Below are 26305 nucleotides of genomic sequence, written 5' to 3'. Positions count from 1 at the left end.
CCCTGCCCTGTAAACTTTTGATCCATAACTTTATATCCTAAAGCATTCCGGCACAAATAAAACTGAACCGTCTCTTATGAATATATTTTGGAAGTCTGCTGCCAGAGTTCAGTTCACAGGCATCAGAGTGGGGCTGTCTAAAATGCTGGCCCAGATTAATTTTAAAAAGCTGCATTTGGGTGGGGAGTGGTTTCCAAAGGTTTAACTGAAGAGTAATTGATTTCACTGGAAATAAAGGTCCAGATGCGATACCAGCTGTAGTGTGGTCATATTTTTCTTGAAAATCTAGAATGTCTTGAGGAACACACGGCTGTCATGTGTCCCCTTTCAAAAATGTCTTAAGTACCAGAAGGAGAGCAGGGTAAATTAAAGCCCTTCCCATCCAGGATGTGTGGGGTGTTGAGGGGGATGGGAAGGCGGGAGGAGGGCCGGGGTGTAACAGAAGGAGCAAAGGTGAGAACGCCAGTATTCTGAATCCTCAACCACAGAGGAAGTGCCATGTACAGGGGTCCAGGATGAGCGGAGGAACCAGACATAGAGAACAACCTAATGCGTGACCATGAGTTGAGACACAGCAGAAAGTTGCTTCCTGAATACCCCTCCTCACGTGGAGCTCTCTACACCAATAAGCACGCAGTAGCATCCGTGGCTCCACTGACCCGTGTCAGGTTGGCCGGAGACCAGCCCCATCATGTAGAGGGGGACTGCCCCTCTTTTACATCCCAGGATTGAATCTTGGGAAGAACTTGACAGGAAAAATAGGCTTTGGGAAAGTCTGCTCTGCAGGGCACTGATGTGCCTTCCTCTGCCAGAACAAAGGTGACCTATTGGGCTGGCCCTGGGCAGGACCAGGTTCCATCTGAGTGGACTGCTGTCAGATGTCATCCCGTTTCTGGGATCCAAACCCACGGCCTGCTCCCAAACAAAGATGAACGTTGACCTGGAGACATCAAAGCAAGAGTCTGGTGTCCCTGTGGCTGAGCTTCTCAATTTCCTCCGGAGAGAAAGTGTTTCCTCGGAGCCTGAAGGGGATAAAGCAAAGAGAGGTTTGAGTAAGAACAGGAACCAGAGCAGTGTTTTCAACCGGGAAGCTGCCGCTTTATGAACTCATGCCTGGATGGCCTGGCCCTCCGGCCCAGCTGCAGCTCTCCTGGGAGAGAAGTCTATTCAGGTTTTACCTTCTGTCAGCCAGGATGGCTCATGAATCACTGTGCACGATTTAACAAGCCTCCATGGCTCTGCAGAGTCCACACGGGGCCCAGGCAGCCCTGACTCCCAAGGCTGGCCATTCTTTTTAAGGCAACAGCAGAATCTGTCAAGAATGCAATGAGCAAGTCCCAATGTCCTCCCAAGCTCTGCCAATAACATCAGAGCCCTTAAAATATCAACCTGATGCTAGCTTGCTCCCCCTGGACACAGAATGTGACATTTCTCAGAACTGTGCAACGGTTTAAGAAAAAAATAAAGCCCACGCTCTACCCAGGACCCGAGGACCTCACAGGCTACAGGGATTACACAATCGCACAGAAAGGAAAAAATCTCTCCATCGCAGGACAGATTTTTACAAGTCTTTATTTTTAACTTCATCGTTTGATAGCTACAGTTGCTACTGCCTTGATGTGCTTTTTGAGGGAGGGACAAATCTGCATATGTAAAGCAGGGTTCACGAGCTTTCAGGGATGAGGCATGTAATATACAGCAGCCAAAGGGGCCTGGTCCAAGCCAATCAGCATGGTGGGGTTTGGGGTCAGCCTGAGCCGGTTTGCCCAGCTGCGTGGGGTCAGCCTGTCCTCTACTCTGCTTAATTACTGGCATTCTAAATGGAGTTCCAGAGTGGCCAGCTTTTTTTGAGAAACCCCTGAAAGATAGATTTTTATAGGGAATGTCCTCATTTTAAAATATTGGTTTCTAGCCCAGTGTCTGAAACATATATAGTGTTATTCACTCATAACATGTTAAATCAGGGGAAATCTTTCTACCTCTAATCTGAGCGATAAATAGATCCCTGGAAAGAAGAAGGAGAAATCTTTGAAGTTGTGATGCACTGCTCTTTTCAAATACATAAAGGAACATGGCTTTTCATTACGTATAAGACTTGGAAACACTGGCCAACAGTTCCCATCCTGTGTAACAGCCGCCCAGAACTGCAGAGGGTCTAATATAACAGCATTGACCTGTGAAGGCAGATGTAATACCCAGGGAAGGCAAGAGCTGAGTTCTTTTCTCTGTTTCCCTCTTCAACCACACCCCAAATCCCACACGGTTGCCTAGAACAGAGACATTCCTGAATAAATGCTCATGATTTAAAAATGAGAGAGTTGGTCCCAGCTTAGAAACATGAAGACATCTTTCCCAGGGAGCCAGATCCATCACATGCAGAATGGGACTCAATGTCAGGGTCATAAGGGATCTTAGAAATTCTCAAGTTTCTCTCTCCCTTCACCCCAATTTATAGATTGGAAAACTGAGGGAGGTTAAAGAGGCCTGCCCAGGGGCCTTACCAGACTTCCAGGATGGTGTCATTCTTTTCAAGGGCCTGCAGGAGCGCTTCTGCCCCAAGGGAGGTGATGCGGTTGTTAGACAGCCTGGAGAGGAAGATGGAATGGTGAGCTTTGAGGATGCTTGCTTCTCTTCTTGAGCCTGTTTAATTAAAGGAGGCTTTGGGAGCCGGCCAGCCTCCTGAAGCCCACCGGCCCCCTCAGCATGTCCCTCTCCTGCCTGAGATTCCCAATGAGCTCATCCACAAAGGCTCAATGCCCAAAGTGAAATGCACCCCTCTCTCCTCCAGTCACCAGATGAGTATTAAGTAGCTGCTCCCTTAGGAAGGAGCATGGTGGTTAAGTATGTGCATTCTAGTGCCAGACTTCCTGGGTTCAAATCCACCTTACGCTACTCCCTTTTTGATCTCAAGCAAATGAGTCCCAATGTCCTTATCTGTAAAAAGGACCCAGAAGAGTACCCACCTCATGGAGTACAAGAATTAAACAAAGAATCGCATATTCTAAAGCCCTGGGCACCGTACTTAACTGATAGAAAATAATCCATGAACAGTAATATTGTCATTTAAGGGCCCTGGGGGCACAAGGACACAGACTAAAGAAAATATGAGGTTGGAAATGGGGAGGAAAGATGGCATACAGTCAGGGACAGCAGGGGGAGAGCCAAGTGGTCCCCACACTGCTCTTTTGCTCACAGCTGGCCTTCTATAATCTCCACTACCTGGCTTCCCCCTCAACAATTTCAGGAACTTCTGAGAAGCTGACCCTAAGGCGGTGCTAAAAATAACAGCAGCCCATATTTTTAGAGCTCTTACTATGTGCCACTTCATAACCTACACCACCTGGGTTCATGCTCAGAACCCTATGCGGAGGGTTCAGTTTTTTTTGTTTTTTGCGGTACGCGGGCCCCTCACTGCTGTGGCCTCTCCCATTGCGGAGCACAGGCTCCGGACGCGCAGGCTCAGAGGCCATGGCTCACGGGCCCAGCCGCTCCGCGGCATGTGGGATCCCCCTGGACCGGGGCACGAACCCGTGTCCCATGTGTCAGCAGGCGGACCCTCAACCACTGCGCCACCAGGGAAGCCCGAGGGTTCAGATTTTACCCCATTTATACTTGAGGCAACTGAGGCACAAATCCAAGCAGGGACGGCTGGTCATGGTGGAGTTGGGGCCCAAACCCCAGGTGTCAGGCTCCAGAGCCTGCAGTCTTAACCAAGGCTTGGCACAGACCACGTCTGGAAGAAGGATGTAAGCTTTGCTTTTCTTTTTTAAGATATGTGAGAAGCTCGATTTTTATGGGGAAACAGTGGAGGAGGATCCAGTTCAGCGGTGCTGAATTATAAGGCTCTCGACAGAGCAGCGTGGGACATCGGCGGCTCCCACCGCCTGGCCTCTGTGGGGTTCGACTGGGGTAAGCCTGTGACAGTGAGGGAGGACAAATGCACCTCATTCACACAGGGTTGATGATAAACCAGGTATTGCCGAGAGCCGCCCTGTGTGCAAAGCCTGGGATCCCAGCGCAGACAAACCCAAGCTTCACCAGGGCCTCCGAGCCCGAGCTTCACCCATGTGACGAGTGGAAGTGTTTTCCCCAAACGTTTGGCAACTTCCTAGCCCCTGCGAAGCAACACAAACAAGTGTTGCCAGAGTGGATGGCGGGTTGGCAGCAAAGCAGACGATCTCCCAGCTGCAGCTGTCTGCTGGCCTTGGAAGGTGAGTGTTTTCCCCGGGCCACGCTTGCCAGGGCAGAGGCCAGTCTCCTCTAGCAACAAGAGCCATCTGCTGGTGCCCTGACATCCCTGGGAAGTGAGACCTTTGGCACCATGGCTGGTGTGGCGCCAGCCTCAGAGAGCACCGGTCCACAAGCCTGTGGTGACCACTGGCTGGGATCCTGCTCAGATCCGCCATCCCTCTCCTTGTGGCATGGGTCCCTGACCACCGAGTGCACCTCTAGTGGTCCCCCGATCACTTCCCCGGCAACACCACCGCTGCCCAGCCCTCCAGCTCTGGACCCGCAGGACCTGCACGAGGTCCCATCCCCTTTCACCAGCTTCCTCCACGGCCCTCAGCCTGATCCACTTTCCATCTCTCGCCTGGAAGGGTGCAAGAGCCTCCTGGCTGGTCTCCCTGCTTCCATCTTACTCTCCTTCCACCTGTTCTGCACAAAGCAATAAGCACGATCTTTGGATGATATAAATCAGATCACATGACTGCCCTCATTAAAACCCTCCGAAGGCATCTCCATGTCCTTAGAATAAACTCCCGAATCTTTCCCAGGGCTCTGAGGCTGCTGTGGCCAGCTCCTTCCCACTCCACCATCCACTACAGTCTAAGCTCACAGGCCCTCCTTCTGTTCTCAAAACCACCAAGCTCGTTTCTGCCACAGGGCCTTTGCACTTGCTGTTCTGCCCACCTGGAATGCACGTTCCTAAGACCTCAGCATGGTGGGAACCTTCTTGTTATTCAGGTTTCAACTCAGAGGTCACCTTCTTAGAGAGGCCTTACCCAGCAGCAACTCCCTTACCCTCTCCAGTCACTCCCTGTCATCTCTCTCTGGAATTTTCTTGAGAGCACTTATTACTAACAGAAATGGTCTCATTTGTTTACTTGTTCATCATCTGTCTCTCCTGTTCAAATTTAAGAGCTATGTGAGCAGGGGCCTTTTTACCACTCTATCTTCAGTGCCTCAAACAGAGCCTGGCACAGACTGGCTGCTCCAGAAACATTTCTTGCATCAATACATAAATGGATGAACGCACACATGAGTAAAAGCAAGCATGCCTGCCTGCATAACACACCAAGAGGAACCACTGGGGATGACCATCAGAATTCTCCTGCCTGAGTCAGAGAGGACCCCTGGAGCAGGGGAAGGGCCCAGCCTGTAAGCCACTATAGCAGATGCTGTGGGCAACCCACCCACATTGCCTCAGCTCTCACCTCTACCTCTCAGGGCTGCTTGCCGGGAAGACCCCCATTCTCTGCCTGAGGCCTTTCTGCTGACCCCAGGAGCATGCTCAACCATGTTCGGGGCAAGCCAGATGTGCCAGGAAACAAATATCCCCACAAGCACAGTTCAATATGTGAAGGATAGCAGCTGGTGGATAAATACCCCCGCTGCCCCTCACCCGCAGGATTGTACCCCAGAGGTCCCCAGTGATAACCGGCTTGATAACACACCTTTTTTTGGTTACTGTCCCTCCCCGGCCTCATTTCACTACCCTCTCGCCAGTGTTTGCAGGGACTACCTCCCAAGTAAACAATGTACACTGGAACCCCTGCCTGGGATTGGGGGAACACAGAAAAACCAGCAGTTTTCTACCGAGCTACCTCCCGTGAGTTAGCCAGGTTGGGAAGCCTCCCAGATCTCCGATTCAGAAACACCCCCTCCCAAGGCCAGTCATTACTGTCCCAGCTCCTGCTTACAGGTTCCTTACTTCAGGACTTTCAAACTTGAATTTTTCTCAAGTCCTTTCGCAAGACAGCACACACCTTCATCCTGGACGTGGTTCTCCTCCAGGCTGGCAAGAACAAGGGAGAAAACCCAGTTGATGTGGTGATGTTTATTATGGAAGATGACGTCAATAAAAATGAATGCATGTGCCCCCCCCCCCAATTAAGAATATCCAACATCTGAAAACTCACATTTACCAGTAAAGTAAGAACAGGTCAAGCAGGGTATGAGGGTTCTCAATTCCTGGGACATCTCTGGGAGAGAATTTGCCCCAGGGCTCCTTCACCTAAGAAGTTCCCTCATGTCCCAGTGACTCAATACCCATTTCCCTTTCTTTCTCATTAATGGAAGGTTAATGTCATTTGGAGCAGCCATGTGCTTGGTGGAAAAACTACATTTCCCACTCTCCACTGCAGCCAGGGTTGGCCAAGTGACATCCACATGGCCATCAACACATAAGGAGAAATTGACAGATGGGACCTCTGGGAATGTTCTTTAAAGGGGAGAGACCCAGTCTTTTGCCCTTCCTGGATATAGAGACTGAACCTGGAATACAGAAGGAGTGCTGTGGGTGCTGCAGCAGCCACCTTGTGACCATGAGGAAACCAACCATGAGGATGAAACCACACGCTAAGGATGTGAAAGATTAGAGGGACAGAGTCCAGACCCCTGCTGGCCTCCTGTAGCTGCCATACCAGCCCTATGCTGCCTACCTCCAAACTGCATGTACATGAAAACATCAATCCTTTACAAGTTTAAGCCACTGTAAATAAAGGTATTCCATCACTTGCAGCCTAATGCAGTCATAACTGATACACTCACAGTGAGGCACTCCTCTAACAAGAAATTCCAAGCTGTAGAACCCAGTCAGGATATACTCAATGGTACAGTGGCAGGGCTAGTGAGCCCTGGGCCCTGCTAGTGGGCCCTGCCAAGGCCCACTGGCAATATTCATTTTGTGGCCATGCTCATAGGTTTCAGTGCCTTTATACTTCCCAGAAAAATCAAACATTTAGCATTTTATCTCCCTGATATAATTTGGAACTGCCCAGAATATGTCAGAAGAAGGCTAGACAAGTGGCAGCTGAAGGATAGAAAGCTTGGAATCAGGATAAGTATGATTCACGGTTCATCTTTTAACTTCCGCCAAACTCCACTCCACCTTGCACGTGACCCTGACTTTAATATCCAGTGTCCTTAGGCACTCACATTTACCTCGAAATGACAAAACAGCAGTCACTGGGGCAGCGGCAGCAGCAAGAGTAGTAGAAACACTGTCACTACTACAATTTCACGTTTATGGAGTGCTTACACACACTCCAGACACTGCACTAAGCTCCTCACAAACATTACCTCATTTAATTCTTACAAAGGTGTTTTATAGTGGAAAGCATCCATACTCTCATTTTACAGGTAAGAAACCTAAGACTCAGAGATTGTTACTTAACTTGCCTAAGATCACAGCAGGCCTTGAAGGTCAGCTGGCTGGATTCCAGAGTCTGTTCTCTTAACCATTATGCCCCAGGGAGTCAGTGAACAAAACAACAAACCGGTCAATATAATTAAATGAAAAGAATCCGCACCTCTATGCCAGGCTCTATACGCTTCCTGTCACCCAGGACAAAGACAAACACAATTACCCAATCATTCAGTCATCCATCTTTGTCTTACACACACAATGGCTTCCACAGATGAGGCCAGAGAATGAAGAAAGACTGATGTCTGCCTCTCTAGAGCAATGAATCTCCTAAACTCACCAGAGTTCTTCCAGGGCCATGTTCTTTTCCAACATCAATGCTAAGGCTTGAGCGCCCACACTGCCAATGTTGTTCCCCACCAGGCTGGATGTAATCAAGGAACAAAAATGTGTCAGAGCAGGGAGGGACCTCAGAGATAAGATAACCCATGAAGTGCAAAATGCATGGCACACATTGCCCCATGTCCTAGTCTGCTCCATGTCAGACATCACTAATTGATTACAGTGCTCTTTTTCATTAAGCCCAGAAGTAGCTTTAGAATCCTTCCCAACATAGTGCACTGGGCAGTCCCCACTAACAGACTGGAGTTGGCCCTTGAGCTAAAGTGTATCTGATCTAGCCCAAGACCTTCAGTGTACAGATAGGGAATCAAGACCCCGGAGAGGAGAAGTGACCCAAAGTCACCCAGAAAGACTCAAGTGTCCTGACTCCAAATCCAGTGGTTTTTCTTTCTCATCCAATTATCTAATATAGGGGCTAAAAATGAAGTTCAAAGGTCTTCAGAACTGGCCCAAGCTCCTCCCTCCTCCTGTTGGCTCCCCCATGACAATTTCAGGACAAACACTGAGGCATACCTGAGCCACCTCAAGCTCTGGTGATCACTCAAGGCTTCAGCCAAGGCCTGGGCTCCCCTGTCACCCACCTTGTTGCCCCAGAACCTGAAAAGTCCAACAGAGTCAACAGATAGTGTCTGTGAGAACCTGCCATGTGTTCTAGACATGTGCCTTTCCTCTCTGTGGCCCCAGTCAGAGAGGCAGGACCACCCAATCCCAGAAAGGTCTCAGGGGGACTCCTAGGTCCCAGCAAAGTGAACTTGCCTTCATTTTTTGGAGGGATGGCCAAACTTCACTCAGGTTTTTTTTTAGCTTCTTTAAATCAGGCTTACAAAATAGTTAGAGGCCCACCCAGTGTACACCCTCAGGGACGAGGAACTCATTCTCAATGCCAGTTCATGGTTGTGATATTTTTCCTGACATTAGGTCGGACGTGCTTGTGCTAACTGCCACCCATGTGTCCCTAACTACCTCTGGGACCACCCAGAACAAGGCTAACTGTTCTTCCACAAGCCAGCTCTTCACTTCTTCCTCCTTCTTCGCATCCCCGGGCCCTTCACGGCATCTAACTCCTTCACCTTTCGGCTCATACTCCTCAGACACACCCTAATTTGGACACACCCCTTTTCAAAGGTGGAGCCCCGGTCACACCTTGGGACCTGGTCATTTTACGTGTGGGAAGTTAGGCTGGACCTGTAGGTGCCCGCGTGAGCAGAGACAGTGGCTCTGAGAGGCTCACTGCACTTTCACTCATTAGGTGAATCGTTACTGAGCTCGGGCCCTGTGCCAGCACTGCTCTGTGCTGCGGGGATGTGACACCGTAATAGCAAAAACCCTGCAAACAACCTAAAGTGTGCGTCGACAGGCAACCAGCTAAACGCATCACGACATCCACCAGAATACTGAGGCAGCTATCCTTTAAAAAATGAGATCATGTCATATGAAAAAAATGCCTATAATATACCGTGAAGAAAAACAAAATGCAAGCTACAGAACAGTTTGTATCATATGACAGTGTTTGGGATTTTAGCACAAGGCCAGGCCCAGACAGGTACCTTAATAAATAACGTGTTGAGAGATAAACATCCCCCGATGTGCAAGATGTGATCTCAAGCAGGAAGGAACTCGGTGGGGCCGCAGACACCCTTTCCTAGACTCTGTGCTGCTACTAATGCATCCTGGAAAAGGTGCTGATGTCTCCAGCAATGCGGTCCCACTCAGGGCTCAAACCGAGCCGGAGGGCAACTTGCCTGCCTATAAAATGGGTTGGAACACCCAGCCCTAAGGTCATTCTCTCTTCCTACAATCCTGGGTTCTAAAGCCCCCAGTTCTTATCAAATGGATCCTAGTTTACACCAGGGGAAGACAGGACAGGAGAGGGGCTGCAGGGGACTGTACAGGTACAACACTGGAGGGTATCGCTCTGCCCAGCAAACAGAGGAAGCCCCACTCAGGGGCCCTGGGGTCTGCAGGACTGCTCCCCCACCGCCTGCGTATGACCCCTCTCCCCTCCCTGGCAGGCCTGGCATGACCCTACAGGTGGTAAGGGCTCTGCAGGACTTGGTGCAGCCCCTCCCATCCTGGGTCCAGGGTCCAAACTTCCCCACTTCCTTCTCTTTCCTTGGTTCTCACCCCAGGCTGTGCATCATCTGGGGAGCTTTTTAAAATTACTGATTCCTGGACCTTGTATCTGGATATTTCATTTAATTGGTCTGGGGCAGGCAGTGGCATTCTTCAGGAGCTCCCAAGTGGTTCCAACCTATAGCCAAAGGTGAGCAGCACGGCCCTAGCACCCTCGAGGACCTCCTGCCACCGCTCATGGGCTCTGCCCTCCCCCAACCCTGGCATACAGAACTTCCTGTTTATTGAGCTCGAAGCAAGGCAGAGGCAGCCAAGGGCCGCCCACACTCTCCCTGCCTCGCCCTCCCCACTGCAGCCTGGGCAGCCCCTGGGGCCTTTTGGCTGAAGAGTTGGCTTCGCCTGCCCCTGAATCCTCACAAGCCCCTCCGCCCCAGAATCCCACCTACCCCAGGAACTGCAGGGAGGCGTTGGCTCTGAGCCCCTGGGCCAGCACCTCGGCTCCCGCGGCTGTGATGTGGTTGTTCCCCAGCCTGGAAGGAAAAGACACAGGAGGCTGAGAAAGAGAGCAGGATGGGAGGACCGTTAGTGCCCCGAGACTGGGGTCTGGTGGGGGAAGTGTGGCCTGGACAGAGAAACAGGGAAGAAAGCTTTGAGGACTTCTCTGCAGGATGCAGGAACCGGCCCTCCAGTTCCAGCTGGGCAGACGCAGTGCGTGCTGTTCACGCAGGGGGAGCTCCCTCAAGGCTCCTGTGGACTTCATTTTCCACCAGCAAAGGGAAAGGAGTGGAAGGGCCTGTTTTGCAAAGCAGTGGGACAGGTTTTGAGCAGGAACCACAAGAGGCTGCCCTCCAGGAAGGAGGCTTCCCCCAGGGAGCAAGGGTGACTCACTGTTCCACTGTCTCCTCGCTAGACCCTGCCTCCCCCCTGCAGCCTTCCCAGATTCATTGTGGCTGCCCGGTAGCCTCTACCTGTTGGGAAAGGGCCTGGGGCGGGCCCAGGTGGCTGAAAGAAAGGGATCCTGCTAAGCCCTCGGGCAGGGGTCGAGGAGGGGGTTTCAGCAAAATCCAGACACCTCAGAGAGTTTCAGGGAGGTGCCCAGAACTCTCACCCACAGCTCGAGGCTTCCTGGAATAATAATACAGTTTCATCTTTCAAAGAACTTTCATACACTTTAAGCCACTCTGGCCGACAACAATCTTGTAGGGCAGGTATTAGTATTCCCTTCCGGAACGGGTGTGGCAGCCTCTCAGACCTCTGAGCTTCCTGGGTAACGAAGGGCCCCAGCTGCCGTGCTGGGAAGTCCGACGTCCCCTCTGCACCAAGGCCTGTTTCCAACGGGCTGCTCCCAGCCAAGGACTGGAAGACCTGAGACTCCTCTGCTGGGCACACTGGCTGGAGGACTCGCCAACAGCCTTCTGTCCTCTCCCCGATCTGCACTGGGGTCTAAGATGCTTCCTCCCACCCCTCCTTCCTTCCCTCTCTCCCTCACTCAGGGTCAGACCTACCCTGCAGTCGGCCAACTCTCCCAGGCTCCCCCAGCTTCCTTCCCCAATCTTCCCTTATAGGCATTTTCCCCAATAACTGTGTCGCACATCTAATCCGTCCTGGGAGCACTGGACGAACAGAATAAACGTGCTGAGAACTTACGTGATTTACCCACCATCTTTCAGGCACTAAGCTCCTTATAGAAAGCACTCGCTATATTGTGCCAACTTTTTTTTTTTTTTTTTTTTTTTTTTTTTTTCCTTTTTGCGTTATGTGGGCCTCTCACTGTTGTGGCCTCTCCCGTTGCGGAGCACAGGCTCCGGACGCGCAGGCCCAGCGGCCATGGCTCACGGGCCCAGCCGCTCCGCGGCATATGGGATCCTCCCAGATTGGGGCACGAACCCGTATCCCCTGCACCGGCAGGCGGACTCCCAACCACTGCGCCACCAGGGAGGCCCTGTGCCAACTTTTGATGTATGTTACCTCACTTAATCATCACAACAACCTATGAGGTAGCTATAATCATTATCTCCATTTTATAGAAGGGAAAACAGAGACACAGAGATAGTGGGCTGACCCAAGGTCACACAGCTAATTCAAATCTCAGGGATGCTGGATCCAAACCTTGGTTGGTCTGGCTCCAGAGCCCTGTGCTCTCAACTCTGATGCTATATTGACCAAAAACACAGGTCTCAAGTTCTGGGTGCAGCACCTTTCTGCTACCCTACAGCCCTCCCTGGAGGTTGGGCCAGCCCAGCTCTGGCCACAGCTGCTCTCGGGTTCCAGAGTTGGGAGGAGGAGGTGGTGGTAGCAAAAGAGAGTCCTTGGTACAGAATGACACCTCTGGTGTGGGCCTCAGCAGCCCTGCCTGAGACGGAGTCAACAGTTTCAAAATGGCAGCTCCTATTCCTAAACCCAGCCCAGCAGGTAGAAAGAAAGGATGGAGGCAACTCCTCACTTTGTCTTCTTTTACTGCCTCATAAATCCAGGAGGCAAGAATATCCCAGAGAGGAGGAGAAGCCAGGCCAACCCAGGGACTAGCTGGAGGGGCGACACAACAGTGTCAGATGGGAGAGAGACTCCAGTTGAGGCCGAGAGGGCTGGGAGCAGCAGAAACGCAGACTTCCCAGACTGGACCCGCCCCACCCCCACCCCCCACCAAGCAGTAAAAGGACCTTCTGAGAACTTTTTGGCAACTGGCTGCCTCACTGTGGTGACAAGTGACGGCTGCATTCCGCCCCCCCGCCAAGCACGTGCTCAATGTACATCAGGGAACTCGGGCACCCCAGAGGGATGGTGACACTCTTAGACACAGGGCAGAAAAAGGTCCTGGAAACCCTCTTCAGTCCTGGGAGATAAAGGTCAAAGGGCAGGAAGCCTCAGCAGAATTGGTCTAGAGTTTGCTAGGGAGGTCACAGCATTAGTGAAACCCTGCTCACAACGAGACACTGCCCCTGTATTCAGCGAGGAGATCATGCGCCCATTATGAGCCGAGACCAGACCAGACCGATTCAGTTGTGGGCATGAGAAACAGTTTCCAGGGGTAGGGAAGCCCCAGGCTCACCTCAAAGCCAAGAAATTCTGCTTGCATGCAAGGAGCTTGGCCATGGAGTGTGCACAGCCGTCGGTCAATTTGTTGTTGAAAAGACTGGAAAATTCCGAGAGAGAAGAGACATGGAGATGAGATGAGGCACAGTGGACAGCGGCCACCCAAAGCCCAGGTAGCCGGGTCCCTCAGGACAGGAGCCCCCTGTGCCCTCCGGCCACGCAAAGGTCCCTGTCCCAGCCTGTCCCTTGCTCACAGCTGTTGCCCAGGCAGCATGGCCTGGAGTGAGGCTGGGGACACGGGGCCAAACGTCCATGGCCCAGCCTGACTTACGCTAACTTCTGCAGCTGCTCACAGTGAAGTGCATGTTCAGTGAGCTTGCAGATGCCTCGGTCTGAGATGTTGTTATCTCGCAAGCTGAAAAAAAGACAAAATAAATAAATTTGAAAACAGAGCCAATGAGAGAGGGGAAAAAACGAACAAAACCCCAAAAGGGACCTTTGCTCAAGCCAGAAGTGCCAGCATCTGTGCTTCTGGAAAACGCCGCAAGGAAAGAGCACCCCAGAAAAGTGGAGACTCCCTCATGCCTGGCCAGGGTGCTGATGTCACTCACTCTGTAGGGTGGGGGGCTTCGGAAGTGGGGACCCAGAGCTCACGCAAATAAATAAATAAATAAATAAATAAATAAATAAATACAGACTCTCGGGCCCCTCCCCTGGAGCTGGTGAGTCTGCAAGTGTGGGGAGGGGCTCAGGGATCTGTGTATTTTAATAACTGTGCCCATGATTCTGCATCTTCAGGCCAACTTGGGAGGCCCTGACTTAAATGTTAACACCTCAAGCTCTCTGGAGCCCCTCAAAGGAAGTTCTGATCCTGGCAGCCACTTACTAGCTATTTGCTGGTCCCTTTATCTGTAGAAAAGGAAGGAGGGTAATGCCGACCTCACTGGGCTCTGGTGAGGATTTAAAGAGATAGCTCACATAAAGCCCTGTGCACACCTGGCACATAGTAAAAGCTACCTGTAATATGATGGCTCGCACGTATGGAGCACTTCCCAATAGTAACAATACTTAATCTTCCTTAATCTTTTTGTTTTTGTTTTTGTTCATTTTTTTTCTTCTTTAATCTTTAATGAAGTAGGTACTATTATGTCCACCAGAGAGAAGGAAACTGAGGCCCAGCAAGTGAAGCGACTTCACTAAGGTTGCACAGCACCTAAAGGATTGCGGCCTAGGTTTTCTGGCTCCAAAGGCCACTCTGAACGATGCCGTCGTACAGCCTCTCCCTTCCGGCCTGCTCTGGGCTCTTAACATCAGATTCATGCATTGGTGGATCACAAAATCAACTCAGAAGCTTTGGAGCAGCATTTTTAAATTGGAAAAAGAAGAGAAAGGAAAAAGAGAGCAGAGTGTATCACGGTTAATAAGTCATTTTGTGAAATTTCAATCTGACACGCCCGTGTGCTTGCTCACACCCTCTCTCGCTGTGGGTCACAGTCAAAAAACTTCGAAAGCCATCGCCCTAGAGTCAGAATCGGGGTCTAAAGAAACCTACACGCATTGGGGCACTTTGTGTATGGGGCTGCTTGAGGCCTGAGGGTTTCGGTTGGCATGGAAACAGCTTCAAGTGGGAGGGATGCAGCTTGGCACTGTGGGAGAGAAACCTCTCTCTCTCTTCCCCCCTTCCCGCCCGCCCTCCCTGTCGCCGTCTCTTTCTCTCTGCCCCTCTGCCCCGCTCCCTCATTCACTATCTGTCTCTGTCTCTGTCACACACAGGAAATGCCCACGCAGCAACCTCATGGTTTCTGCCCCTCCCCCGTGGCAATGGCAGTTTCAATACCAAGTGTGTGTAGGGTAAAGCTCGGTGGAACTTGGTCAGGGACTTTCACTGTTAATGGAAAATCAAGCTGGTTCCCACAGAGCAGCAGTCTTCACAGTGTGGCCTCTGAACCGCTTGTAGCAGAATCACTGGGTTAAAAACCTAGATTCCGGGGCCCCCACCTCAGACCTACAGAATGGAACCCACTGGGAACGGGCCCAAGAATCTGCATTTCCACAAGTCCCCGTGCACACTCCGGTCTGAGCGTTAGGACCAGACCATCCTGGTCTTTCTCTGAAAATCGAGGCAGGGCCCCAGTCTCCACCCAGCCCTTCCACACACCGTGGCAGTCACGTGGGCCTTCCCAGCCCAGGAGAAGGGGAGCCACGCATTCTGGGGATCCATCTATGAGGATCATCCAGACCAGAGGTTCTTGACCCGCTGGGGTTCAAGGACCCTTTGGAGAACTACTCTGGAGGTCCACCACCCAGAAAAACACACATTCATATTTCTATCCGGAGAACAGCTCCCACAGACAGGTCTCGAAATTCCTGAGTGAATGTATCGTGATTCCTCCTTCCTGGGGAACTAGGGTATTGTGCTGCCAACTTCCGTCTACCCGGCCAGATCCACTCTCCCCCTTCTCTGCCTGGCTCTCGGTGGGGAGCTGATTCCAGTGGACTACACTGTAGACACCCTGCTCCGGCTCCCTGTGGGTTAAGGCGAGTGGGGAGGAGAGGAAGGCCAGGGTTTACCCCCAGCTCTCGCCCTTGCAGGCTGCTGCAGCCTCGGTCCTTCCAGACAGACCTCTGCGCGCATGCTCCTCTCAGCAAAGAGCCACTCCTCCCATCCCCCACCCTTTCAGGTCTAAGGAGGCCAACAGCCCTGTCCCTACCCCATCCCCACCGTCAGCGGCCCCAGGACCCTGCACCGTCTCTATCTGCTCTTCCTAACTCCTGCCCAAGCTTTTGTAAGCTGTCCCTTTATTAAACTCTCCTCAAATCATCCAAATCAGCTTCCTCCCTATATATACATGTTTATCACATACATTAACTATGTATCATATACATATTAACTCTCTATGATATGTTATATAGTACATTATTATTGCATTATATTTATAAATCTATGACCACGGTCCTGATAACAAAGGCCGCCACACAGTTTCTAGTAGATATCCATGTGTTTGGCTCCATGCAGAAAAAAAATCTCGCTGCTTTGGCCCAGAGAAGGTAGGTCACCCTGATAAAGTCAAGGAGAGGTTTCTTCTTTGCTCAGGGTCAATCTAAGGTCACCTGGGGTAGACCAAAAGCCCTGGAGAGGCCTTGAGTCAATTTCACGTTAAAGCTATAACTTCTGCATTCTCAGAGGTTTAAAGCAGGGAGCAGGAAGGCTGGAAGGGAAGTTGGGGAGCCTGCAGCATGCTGGCAAACCTGACTGGGCACACCCTCTGCCCTCATCCGGCCCAAGATGTGAAGAGAGGCCCACGGGGGCTGAGGCAGAAACATGGGAAAGCTCACACCTTCAGACAGGGGCCGAGAGCAGGAAGGGCCAGGCCAAAATCTCTGCACTACATAAGGAATAAAAAAGCAGGTGAAACTCTGTGGCCACTTCCTATCTCTTGGGCCTCGAAATTTCCATCTCATTGGGGTTTTAAAGACTCTCATGGGACTATGGGATTAACAGGTGTACCCTACCATATATAAGATAGATAAACGACAAGGATTTACTGTCTACCACAAGGAACTATATTCAATATGTTGTAACAATCTATAATGGAAAAGAATAGAAAAAATATATAGATATAGACATAGATATGTATAACTGAATCACTTTGCTGTACACCTGAAACTGATACACTAGTGTAAATCAACGATATGTCCATTAAAAATAAATAAATAAATAAAATTTACAAAATAAAAGAAAATCTCTCATGGGGTGCAAGTCACCTTTGATTTGGAGGTGGTTCCTAATACAAACACATATTACACCCAACTGTGCCTGTGACTTAAAGGTTGCCCTGGTGCCTCTGAAGCCCGTCCGTATACAGGTTGCTTGTGGAGAGCAGAGACTGGTACCCAGAAAGATGTGATTTGTGAATCCTAGCTCTACCATCTCCTATGTGACCCTGGACAAGTTACCTCATTTCTCGGAGCCTCTAATTGAGGCTCATGGGGAAAATAATGCCCCTGCCTATAGCCCAGGGTGGTCATGGGGATTAAAGGAGGTATTTCTGGGAAGAGCGTAACACAGTGCCTGGCACGTGGACCATTTCATGAATTATGGCTATCGCTATCGTAAGTCGAAACTAAGGCCCAGACTGGGGAGGGGACTCGGCTGGGGTTACACCAAAGCGGTGGCAGGGCCTGGGGCTGGGCCTGGACTCCTGGCTCCCAGCACGGAGCTCCCCTACCTGCACCCCAGTGGTGGCATTCCCCCCTCGCCCAGCCAGCATCGCCCAGCAACACTCACTAAAGAGCCTTGCAGACGCCGAGGCAAGGCAGCAGCTGCTCCACGCCAATGTCGCCCACAGAGTTGTGGTCCAGCTGCAGGGCCACAGGCTGCTGGAGGTGCCGCAGCACAAAGGCCAGGGCAGCACACTCGGCCGGGCCCACGCTGCAGAATGTCAGCTTGAGATGCCCGACGTCCAGCCTACGCACAGCCTCCCGCGCCAGCCGCTCCTCCTGCATCTCATACAGGCTCCGGATGAGCCAGATGAAGCTGGGCATGGCATGCACGCTCTTGGCCTCGCCCGGCACGGCTGGTGGAATGGAGCGAAAGTGCTTGCGGAGGCTGCGGGTCAGACACTGCCGGGTGCAGGCCTGGCGCCAGAGCAGGGCCTTCTCAGACACCTGGCACTCGGCTAGCAGGCCCTGGCGCTCCTGGGACAACAGCCCCGCAAGGAAGGCCGCTGTGATCTGGAGGTTGTGTGGCTCGGCCCCCTGCAGCAAAGCGGCCACACTGCCTTCTTTGCACCCGGAACCCCGCACGCGCAGTTTGGACAGCACCCCGGCCAGCGGCAAGCAGCCAGGCCCGTGACAGTTGAAGAGGTGTCTGAGCGAGGATGGCGGCGTGTCGGCACTGAGCGCGAGGTAGAATGCAGCAAAGAAGCACTGGAAAGTGATGTGCAGGAATTCCACGGGGGCTGTACTCCCAGGCACGACCGTCTTGGCACGCACCAGGAAGCCAAGAGAAACCTCCTCCCTGTCGACATGTGCTGCCTGCAGCTGCTTGGTGGAAAACACGTAGCAGCACGTGCCCAGGCCCCACAGAGCCAGGCGGCCGAGGTGCAGGAGGGTGAGGAGACTGCCCCGAAGCAGGCCAGCTCCCAGCCCATGGGCAGCTGAGTCTGGCGGGGAGGCATGCAGCAGAAAGTGCTGCAGGATGAGCAGGTACATATCTGTGGTGGTCTTCGGGGACCCCCCGCCCTGCAGCAACAGTTCCTGGTGGCATTTGGACACCATCCAAGAGAAGACGGGCAGGTGGCACAGACTGTGCAGGGCCAAGGTGCCTCTGAGCCAGCGGATGAGGCGGTCGGCCACCCCAGGCTCGCGATGGCGCTTCCTCAGGTACAGTTCGATGCCCTCTTCCGAGAAGCCCTTGAGGCTGAGCTCCGTGCGCACGTGCTTCCTGAGGCTGGCCGACACCGCGTCCGGACGGCTGGTCAACACCTTGCGGGCATTCTTTAGCAGGTTGCCCTGCAGAAGGTTGAAGAGCAGACTCTGGACAGATGTGGGGGCGGTCGGACAGCAGTGACGGTCTCGATCTGTGAACCTGAACCTGAACTCGTCAAAGCCGTCGAAGGTTAAGAGGATGCGCTCGGGGTGGTCGAGGAGGACCTGGAAGACGTCCTGCTGGCCAAGGTCGGGCCAACAGCAGTGTTCAAAGAGCAGTGTCCACACCGACAGCGGTTTCGCCAGGCACTGCAGCTGCCGGCAGCTGAATGGGAAGACGAAGATAAATTCCTGGAAGGCCCTCCCTGAAGCCCAGAGCAGGTGCAGTTGCTGCAGAAGCGTGCTCTTGCCGCTGCCCGCCTCGCCCACCACCAGCACAGTGTCCGCGTCTTCGTTGAGGTGGCCGCGGGTGCTGAAAAGCTCCTCCAGGCCCAGGGTGGCGGGGCTCTGCTGCAGAGGTCCAGCCATGCCCGCCTCCATCCGGATCTCCAGAACATTCTCTGTATATATTTCCTCCAGGCAAAGGTTCTCTGTCCCATCATAGGTGCTCAGGAAGCGAGACTGAGCCGATACCGTGGTCCTCAGCTTGGACAGGTACCTCTTACAGGCGGCATCTGGAAGACAGGAGAAGAAACAAATGAGGTGGCACCATGATGAAGATGGGACCTGACCAGAGGGTGGGCTGCCTGGGGGCATGGGATGTGGCACATGGGCGGTGCTCATCCTGGCTCTCCACTCACAGGCTAGGGACTTTGAGGTTGGTCACGTAACCTTCCCAAGACTCAGTTTTCTCCCCTGTGAAATGGGAGAAGCAGTGGTTCCTACCTTACAGGGATAGGGACCCATGTAAGAAACCATGGCCCAGTGAAGATCATGCATGGCAGTTCTTTGTTCAGAGTCCCACACAAAGTGGTCAAAAGACATTGCCTAGCACCATTATTATTACTGACATTGGAAAGAGCTGTAGAAGATTAGAAGGAGCACCAGGTTGGGGTCAGAAGACCCACATTCTGATGCCTGTCCCACCATATTGGTTCAGGAGCTTTAGACAAGTCCCCTCACCACTCAGCCTCAGTTGTTCTTTCTAAAGGCAAACAGAAGGTTTAAGGGCTTAGGAGCCCGGTTTCTGAAGTCAGATACACCTAAGTTTGAAATCCGGGGCCAGGGACTTCCCTGGTGGTCCAGTGGTAAAGAATCCTCCTTCCAATGCGGGGAACGTGGGTTCGATCCCTGGTCAGGGAACTAAGATTGCACATGCGGTGGGGCAACTAAGCCCGTGCCACAACTACTGAGCTCACGCACCCCAACCAGAGAGCCTGGGTGCGGCAAACTACAGAGCCCACGCACTCTGGAACCTGCGCGTCACAACTAGAGAGAGAAAGCCCACACGCCACAACTAAAGAGAAGGCCACGCACCGCAACGAAAGACCCCACATGCCTCAACGAAGATCCCACGTGCCGCAACTAAGACCCGATGCAGCCAAAAGTAAATAAATAAATAAATAAATCTTAAAAAAAAAAAGAAAGAAATCTGGGTCCACCATCAGCTTGGGCAAGCCTCTCATCCTTTCTGGCCTCAGTATTCTTATCTCTAAAATTGGAGACAATTCACACCTTGAAGGATTGTTTTAGAAAGAAATGAGATAAAATAGAGTTTAGAAGAATGTTGACATACGGTTAACTCTCACAAAATGGTGTTGATTATCGTTATTATTATTGGGTGTGATAGGCACAACAGGGGCCCCTCCGAGGTGCCCACATCCTAATCCTCAGGATCTGTGAATGTTAACTTACTTGCAAAAGGGACTAGACAGATGTGATTAAAGACCTTGAGATGGGAAGATTATCCTGGATTACATGGGTGCAACTAGCACTGGATGGTGTCAGGGTCACTGGGGTGCCCAGGTCAAGGACTTAGACAAGGTTCCCTGATCAATATCCACTTCCCCATCCTCTTCATACAGCCCTCTGCAATAAAAATTCTCATGTCTAGGATGTGTCCACAGAGCTGCTGTTTTTCCTTTATCATCCTAATACCAGCATGAGCAAACCACTCCCTGTGTCAGGGGTTAGTTCTTTTTATAGGAAACGGGGAAATTATGGTACAGAACCCCAGGGTGGTGGGACCTCAGAGCATCACAGCCTCACTGCCCCCAACCAGGTACTGACCCATTTGTTCTCAGCTCAAAGACTAACAGGTAATTCTCACAGAGCGTTCTGAGCACACTGAAGCTGTATTTATGGTCGTCCGAAGGACATGCCCTGTGCTTGTGCTTCCTGTTCTGTTCCCAAAGCTGATGATTGTCATTGCTTTTTTTTTTAAATATTTATTTATTTACTTGTTTGTTTGGCTGTGCCAGGTCTTAGCTGTGGCAAGCGGGATCTTCGTTGCCACATGCGGGATCTTTAGTTGCAGCATGTGGGATCTTTTAGTTGCAGCATGCAGGCTCTTAGTTGCGGCACGTGACATCTAGTTCCCTGACCAGGGATCAAACCCAGGTCCCCTGCATTGGGAGCGTGGAGTCTTAACCACTGGACCACCAGGGAAGTCCCTGTCATTGCTCTTAATGCCATCTGGATAAACTAGGAGCACTGAACAGACAGCGAAATATATATATTTTCTCAATACCCTGATTTCCCATGCAGGTTTTCCAGCTACCATCAAAATTTTCCAGGAAAAAAAATATATCTCTCATTGTAAAAACAAACACATGTCGATCATCACTTTTGGAATCATCACCCTGGGGAATCTGGCACCATGGCACAGTGTTACAGTGCATGAAGAGTCAGCTGTGCTTGATGATATCAACATTAAACATTAACCAAGGGTCAAGCTGGGTACCATGCTCTGGGCAGCATCCCCTGTCACAAACCGACGTCTGTGTTCTGTTCTCGGGTGAGAGGGTACACACCCAGGCACCAAGCACAGGCTTCCGACATCCTTCCCACAAGTATGCTCACTGCCCAGAGGGCAGGGCCCAGGGTGATAAATCCATCTGTCAGCACCATGCACAATTCAGGGACCCTGGGTGCCAATGAGCTTTCCTGACGGTGATGTGGGAATAAGACACACCAGGCTTGCTTCCTCTCTTTACAACCGACAAGCTCTTCTCCCAGGAAAAGAGGCAGTGTAGGTGCAGATGGCCTAAAACCAGATCCATCCCCCCTACCTTGTCACTCAAACTCCCTGTCCCAGTTTCCACATCTGTAAAGTGGAAAAAACAATACCTACTTCTCAAGTTTGTTGCCAAGGACAGACATCGTAAATAAAGCACCTGGCAGGATGCCTAGGATGTTCAAGCTGTGCCATCCAAGCCTCTCCCATTCCTGAACTGGGTTGGTGACCATGTGAAATGAGAGATATCACATTATCTAAATCCATTTGGCTCCTGAGTTTCTGATGATGAGTAGCTAAACTGCAGAGATCAAGAGATAGCAGCCATTAAAAAGTGTACCCGGGCTTCCCTGGTGGCGCAGTGGTTGGGAGTCCGCCTGCCGATGCAGAGGACACGGGTTCGTGCCCCGGTCCGGGAAGATCCCACATGCTGCAGAGCGGCTGGGTCCATGAGTCGTGGCTGCTGAGCCTGCGCGTCCGGAGCCTGTGCTCCGCAACAGGAGAGGCCACAACAAGTGAGAGGCCCGCGTACCACAAAAAAAAAAAAAAAAAAAAAAAAAGTGTACCCACATCTTTCCAATACAAGAGTATGGCTAGTAAGGAACAGCTGTATTAGCTCTCAGGACAAGGTAGCTCCAGTGATCACTCCACAGTGCAGGAAGAAATAAAAGCAAGCCCTAATACTACACACATTAACCCTGTTAATCCTCCCAATAGCCCAGTGAGACCATGGTGATGTTGCCCTTAAAATGAGGAAACTGAGTCTTAGGGGGGTTTGCACAGCCAGTAAGTGGGATTCTGACAAGTCTCATGCTGGAGTTTTTGCTCTTAAGCACGAATCTGAAAGTCCTTCTTCCCCCTTCTGATGAACTGAGAAGAACACATATATACCTTCAAAAGGCAGGGCCAACGGGACAGGTAATTCCTGAACACATTGTAGAAGGAAGGCAGCCAACCCGTTCGCCTTCACTGCGGCAAGATCAAGGAGCCTTCTTGCCTGTGGGGAAAGCAAAAGTCATTATTTCTCCAGAAAGGCGGATGGAGAAGTGTGGGAAGGTTTCTACTGATTACGACAATACCATGGGCATCTCTCTTCCACCACAATAAAAGGCCAGAAAAATATCCATAAACAAGATGCGTTTAGAGAAGTCAATACAGTATCGGGTAGTGAAATGAACAGTTGAATACACATCCAATCTGGTTCCCTCTCAGGACCCACTGAAAGAGTGAATAACTGAAAACAGAGGGGGAAAAAAAGCGCCATAACCCTATAAAGGATAGGAAAAACAATTCTGGAAGATGTAAATTACTTGGATGAGAGGTGATTTCATTGAGTCTCTATAATCCCTCCAGGGCCAGGCTCAAGGAGCTAGTGCTCAGGGTACAATTGTAGGTTTCAGGTGCACTAGTGAGAGAGGACCAGAACATGTCTGCTCTATAAATACTTGAACATAAATACTACAAATACTTTAAAACAGCCTTGAACAGACTTATTCCATCAGTCTCAACCAGGCTTACCTAAACTCACGTGGACACCAAATACATATTTTAAAAAATAGACAAAAACAGTAACTAGAAAGTCCCCCAACCCAGCCCATCCTAACACTGCAATGTAATTCCAATTCATTCATTCAATAATTCATTATTTCTTCAACAAGTATTTCTTTTGAGTGCGTAATATGTACAAGGCTCTCAACACAATAAGCTTTAAGACAGAGTCTGGCACGTAGTAGGCATCAAAATAGATTCTGGATGAATAAATTAATGATGAATGAATTAGTCAGAGCACTGTGTAATGCAATGGCCCTCTCATGAACTACTGTGAGCTTTTTTTTTTTTTTTTGCGGTACGCGGGCCTCTCACTGTTGTGGCCTTTCCCGTTGCAGAGCACAGGCTCCGGACGCACAGGCTCAGCGGCCATGGCTCACGGGCCCAGCCGCTCCGCGGCATGTGGGATCTTCCCAGACCGGGGCACAAACCCGTGTCCCCTGAGTCGGCAGGCGGACTCTCAGCCACTGCGCCACCAGGGAAGCCCCTACTGTGAGCTCTTTCAAACCACTTTTCTGGGACTCAAATTTCCCAATCCATAAAGTGAGGTGTTAATGACTGTTCCATCTGCATCATGGGAGGCCTGAGGTTCACTATTTGGGAGAAAATAAAACAAAGAGTTTCAAAAATACCCAAAAGACACTCTTCTGTTCTTGTGGAATGTCACATTCAGAGGCAGTTATCCCAACTCCAAATGTCTATGATCTAATGCAATTTCATATTAGAAATCCTCTGTGGGCATTTAAACTATATTAGTACATAGTATGCTATATTCATTATTAAACACAGGTTTAATTTAATGAATTTTTATCATCTGTTGAGCTATTAATTTAAAGCAGACACCATTAAAAGTGTACAAGTACAGAATATCACTGATAACAGAATTGATAGTAGCCAAAGGTAATGTTAACGAGTGCTTACTACGTGCTAGACACCGTTCTAAGAGTTCCGTAGCTCACCTCATTGAATTCTCCCATCTGTGTTTCACAGATGAGGAATCCGAGACAGGAGAGATGAAGGATGGTGAGTTTCCACAGAGAAGCCTAAAGTCACAGGCCTTGAGCCTGCATCGTCCTGACTCCAGAATCCAAGATGCTCGCCACCATATATCGCTGCCTCTCGTCAGAAGTGGCATGATACCAAAATTCCAGAGCAACTTTTACCTGCTTGGCTACCCTTAAAGGCGAAGCGCCATGACCCATGTCTCCCCACAGGGCTGACTTCACAAACCAGTCTCGGTAACTAAGCACGCTTTTCCTTTGAATTCTCATGAGCCAAGAGGGAAAAGCCTTACCCGCTGGGATGACGTGAAGATGGGCCGCCTGATTTCATCACATTCGTACTGGTTGATGAAACCCCGTGCCTGTGTCAGGTCCAGCACGCCCTCCACGTGACCGTAGAGTCTCCTGACGATGGCTGGCCGGTGACTCTGCAGGTCACGGGCTGGGTGTGGTGAGTGGGGCTCCCAGCAGCCGGGAAGCTCGGGGGGCTGTCTGTCAGCCTGGGTCTCCTGCACAGCCGCAGTGAGTAGTTCACAGCCCCAAGCGCCCTTATTCCAGACAGTGTCCAGGAGGCGCCTGGCCAAGTGGGAGACAGGCTGGCCCAAGAGGCTGAGCCCCTCGTAGTCCTCCCAGGAGAGGACTTCCCAGGAAAGCAGCCAGTCCAGAACGCTCTCAAAGCCCTCCAGGGACCCCGAGACCAGCTGCTCCACCAGCTGGCTCCTCTGTGCCTGGAAAGCGTCCTGCGTGTACATTTCACAATCTGTGGAGGAAAATGAGGTCCAGTGCAGGACTTCTCAGGAAGCAGGCAGGTGGCAGTGGAGAGGGCAAGTCAGCCCCACCCTGAGACCAAGACGGCCACAGTTCTACCCTTAGACATTACCAATGCAAGCTCCCCATTGTATGGATGTACAAACTGAGGCCCAGAGAAGGCAAGAAACTGGCTCGAGGTCCCACAGAGGGTTTGAAGCAGCCAGGAGTTAAATCAAGGCCCCTGGCTCCCACATCCATGCTTCATCCCTGCTTTAAGAAGTTTTTAAAGGCTTGAGTTAATACTAGGTCTCCCAAGGGATCAGGGAATCAATTCTCTTTGAGGCCATATGAGAGGGCCCTTACATGCTGGTTGGATTCAGGCTACCGCAGCTGTCTTTTCAACAATGGCTAACATTTATTAACCACATACAATGTGCCAAGCACTATTCTAAGTGCTTTCATTAACCCTCCCAACCACTCTGAAGTGGGTACTAGGATCAGCCCCATTATACATGTGACGAAACTGAGGCACAGAGAGGCCTGAGTACAACTGAGCCTTGTAGAAGGGTACAAGGTAAACGAGGTAGAGCTAGGATTTGAACCCAAGCAGTGCAACTCCAGAAGGCATGTCTTTAATTCCCTTCTATTTGGGTTCCCCACAGGGGCCCGAGCCCAGGCCTGTGTAGGTAACCCACTGCTACCGCCAGGGACAGACCCAGAACATTGCTATAAAGATGCCAACCCAGGTGAAGCGAAACTCATGGTACCAACTAAGACGTTTCAAAGCTTATGGGTGTACTGATCCCAGTCCACTGCCCCCTCTCCAAATGCCCAGGCCCTTACCACCCCCCCACTCCCTTCCACCACACAGTATGTGCCGTCACCTCTGTCGATGGCTTGCTCTGGGCTCAGCCTTCAGACTCTGCGTCCTGGGAATCTGTGGGGAAGCGATCTCACGGAGCTTCAGGCCCTGGGAGTGTCCCCATGCGGCAGAGAAAATCTCTCAGCAGGGTCCCTTCTGCGACAGTAACGGAATCCAGGGCTGTGAGCTGGGGCAGTGTCCGCAGAAAATGAAAGTGAAAGGAGGTAGGCATGGAAAAAGAAGAGGAACGCCAGCTTCTTTCTACAAAACAGGGACATTCCAGGATACTCCAAGGAGCAGAGGCCAAGGGGCCTGGAAAGTCTGTGTATTTCCTATTGGTTGTTTATGCGTCTAACTCCCTTCTTGGCCCAAGTGGAAGCCTGGGTTTTACTCATCCTGGCATCACTAAGCTTGGCATGGGGCTGGGCCAAGGGGAAATACAGTGGGAATGTTCATGAATCAAAAATCCACTGAGGGAAGGGGTGGGGCTGGAACTTTCTGCGCCTGTCCTCATATGCCATCCAAAGTAAGGGAAAGGAGAAATCGCCAGCTCGGAATGCTGCCAACACTTAGGCTGGAAGTCTTGCGCTGGCCAGATGAGGAAACTGAGGCAGCGAGGTTACCCATATGTCTGGCAGCTTGGGAGGGAGGGCATCCCCAGTTCA

General features: G+C 51.2%; 1 protein-coding gene across 3 annotated transcripts; it reads right to left on the bottom strand.

Moving 5' to 3' along the window:
• On the bottom strand, nucleotides 1–25982 carry NOD2 (nucleotide binding oligomerization domain containing 2). 3 transcript variants are annotated; one of them, XM_060083498.1, is made up of 12 exons: nucleotides 25663–25982; nucleotides 24322–25045; nucleotides 22371–22476; nucleotides 17163–18978; nucleotides 13206–13289; nucleotides 12891–12974; nucleotides 10288–10371; nucleotides 8282–8365; nucleotides 7707–7790; nucleotides 5933–6016; nucleotides 2502–2585; nucleotides 1–1022 (listed from the first exon to the last, which is right to left on the bottom strand). In XM_060083498.1, the coding sequence occupies exons 2-12, from the start codon at nucleotides 24778–24780 to the stop codon at nucleotides 950–952; spliced, it is 3042 nt and encodes a 1013-aa protein (XP_059939481.1). In that variant the 5' UTR covers nucleotides 24781–25045; nucleotides 25663–25982; the 3' UTR covers nucleotides 1–949. The 3 variants fall into 3 exon arrangements, with proteins under 3 accessions (XP_059939481.1, XP_059939480.1, XP_059939482.1); XM_060083497.1 differs by having other exon boundaries at nucleotides 24322–24788; XM_060083499.1 differs by lacking the exon at nucleotides 8282–8365 and having other exon boundaries at nucleotides 24322–24788.
• Nucleotides 25983–26305: the final 323 nt, after the last annotated feature.

Source organism: Mesoplodon densirostris, chromosome 19 (assembly GCF_025265405.1).
Source record: "Mesoplodon densirostris isolate mMesDen1 chromosome 19, mMesDen1 primary haplotype, whole genome shotgun sequence".
Lineage (NCBI taxonomy): Eukaryota > Metazoa > Chordata > Mammalia > Artiodactyla > Ziphiidae > Mesoplodon > Mesoplodon densirostris.
This window is presented reverse-complemented; position numbering and strand designations above follow the sequence as displayed.